Genomic DNA, 2,500 nt, shown 5'->3' with positions numbered 1-2,500 from the left:
AGAAGAGGAGGAGGAGGAGGAGGAGGAGGAGGAGGAGGAGGAGGAGGAGGAAGGGGAAAAGAGTAAAGGGTGACTGTAGGAAATGATTCAGAAATAGTTATTATGCTTTTTCTTTCCTTTCTCTTCCCTTCCCTTCTCTTCCCTTCCCTTCTCTTCTGTTCATGTTCTCTTTCCTTTTTGCTCCTATCCTCTCCTTTCCTTTGTTATCCTGCCCTTCATTTCCTCTTTATTTCCCTTCTCTTCTTTCCTCCTCTCCTTCCTCTCTCTCCCTATTACCATCCTTCTCTATCTCCCTTTACTTTTCCATCCCTTCCCATCACAACACCTTTTCCCCATTCTCTATCTAGTAATTACCCTAACATACATACAAACATCTTTCCTCACCCTTACCCCTCCCTCTCCCTCTCTCTCTCTCCCCCTCTCCCTCTCTCTCTGCGGCAAGTGCAAGATTCTCCCACCTATTCTTCACCATTACACAAAGACAGAGTGAGTGTTGGTAGAGCGCAGCGCGGGCCAGCCACCTGCCTTGTGTTAGCTCGCTCTCTCTCCTTTTTTAATCTAATCACTCGTGGATTTATACCGGCGCTTATGGAACGGCGTGTGTGTGTGTGTGTGTGTGTGTGTGTGTGTGGTGGGGGGAAGGAAGGGAGGGAAGGTTTGTTTCTCTCTCTCTCTCTCTCTCTCTCTCTGGGTTTTAACTGCCTTTGTCACTTCCTCCTCGCTTTCTCTTCTCTCCTTCTCCTCCTCTTTACTCGTTTTCTCCTCTTCCTTATTCTTTCCTTCTCCTTCTCCTCCTCCATCGTTCCCTGGTGATCACACACACACACACACACACACACACACAGATGGACGAACTAACTGACGCATATACACGCAAGCACACACGCACGTACACGCACATGCACACACATACACAATCCTTAATTAAAAATCTTCAAATGAGCTCATAATCACAACAATACATACATCCACTCCCGCGGGACCTGCACGCCATCTCTCTCTCTCTCTCTCTCTCTCTCTCTCTCTCTCTCTCTCTCTCTCTCTCTCGCTTATTCCCATTAGTTATAAACTCTATTATTTTTATTTTTTTGTCTTTTCCATAACACATAAAGCAAATCAAGAAATATTACTTAGGAAATAAGACTAAAGAAAAACATGTGGACTGTCTTTTTTTAAATCACGTGCCTTAACATTTTTTTTCGGGAAGTGAAGTTTAAAAAATATGACGATACTATTTTGTAGGAGGAGGGGAGCAGGAGGAGGAGGAGGAGGAGGAGGAGGAGGAGGAGGAGGCAGGAGAGGTGGAAGGGAAGCGAAAATGACAAGGAGAGAGAAGACGAGTATGGCAGAACAGTAAAAATTCATTGATATTCCTTCATTTGGTGAGTTTTGCTACAGAGTAATATCTGTCGTGTTTCATTCTTTATCTTACTTGGTTATGATTGAGACACCTTTCTCTTTCCTTTCTTTAAACGCGTAACGATGTTGTTGTTTTCCTTTCCTCTCCTGAAATTCGTATAATGATGGTGTTGTTTTCCTTTACTCTCCTGAAATTCGTCAATACATTGTTTCCTCAAAGATTTGTCATGATATTGTTACCTTTCCTTTCCTAAAACCAGTTCATGACATTCACCCCCCTCCCTCTCCCCTCCCCCTCCATGGCCCCAGTATGCTTACCATTCACCCATCGTGCACGTGAATGGTGCCGCGCCACGGTTAGGCCGGGCGCGGCGCGGCGCCAGGCGGCGCGGAACCAGGCCAACAGGTACTCACCGGTCATCAGCTTGGCATCCTTAGTGTAGGCACCCGCACTGGTGAAGAGCGGCGAGGTGATTGGTCCGATGGGCGAGGATGTGAGGGTGTGCGGGGCGTGGGCGGGGGAGGTGACGTGGGCGGGCAGGCTGGCGGGTGGCTGGCGCGGCAGGAAGGGGAGGAGCGAGAAGGGGGACTCTCGGAGAAGGTTGGTGGAGAGGCCGAGGGGCGGAGCGGGCCACAGGCGGGGGTGGTAGGGGAACGGGAGGGACCCGCCCAGGGACAGCGACCCGCCCAGCCCTCCCACCGAGCTCTGGGACACCAGGGGCGGCGGCGGCGGCACCGGGAGGCTCAGCAGGGGCGCCGCGGACACTCCTGAGGGAGGAACACCTGTTAGGACCGCTGTCATCGCCAGGCCAGTGTGGCCCCGCAGGCCCGACCTGGCCTGCCCTGGCGGTGGTGGTGGTGGCAGTGACGATGGAGCATAATAACAATAGCAATGATAATAGTAATGATGTTGATAGTAATTGTAGTAATGATAATGATTATAATAACAATGATAGTAATAATGGTACTGATAATAATGATAATAATGATGATGACAAGTAATAATAATAATAATAATAATAATAATAATAATAATAATAATAATAATAATAATAATAATAATAATAATAATAATAATAATAATAATAATAATAATAATAATGATAACAATAATATCAGTAACACCTCCACCACCACCAAC

General features: G+C 47.4%; 1 protein-coding gene across 1 annotated transcript in view; it reads right to left on the bottom strand.

The window, feature by feature from the left end:
- Nucleotides 1-2,500, bottom strand: part of LOC123513112 (zinc finger protein GLI2-like) — a 137,838-nt gene that overhangs the window by 113,709 nt on the left and 21,629 nt on the right. Inside the window, 1 exon segment of the mRNA XM_045269989.1 lies at nt 1,774-2,127. Within this exon segment, the coding sequence (XP_045125924.1) occupies nt 1,774-2,127 (354 nt within the window).

This window comes from Portunus trituberculatus, chromosome 35 (genome assembly GCF_017591435.1).
Source record: "Portunus trituberculatus isolate SZX2019 chromosome 35, ASM1759143v1, whole genome shotgun sequence".
In the NCBI taxonomy this organism is placed as follows: domain Eukaryota; kingdom Metazoa; phylum Arthropoda; class Malacostraca; order Decapoda; family Portunidae; genus Portunus; species Portunus trituberculatus.
Note: the sequence above shows the minus strand (reverse complement) of the source record. Positions and strands in the feature narration are given on the sequence as shown.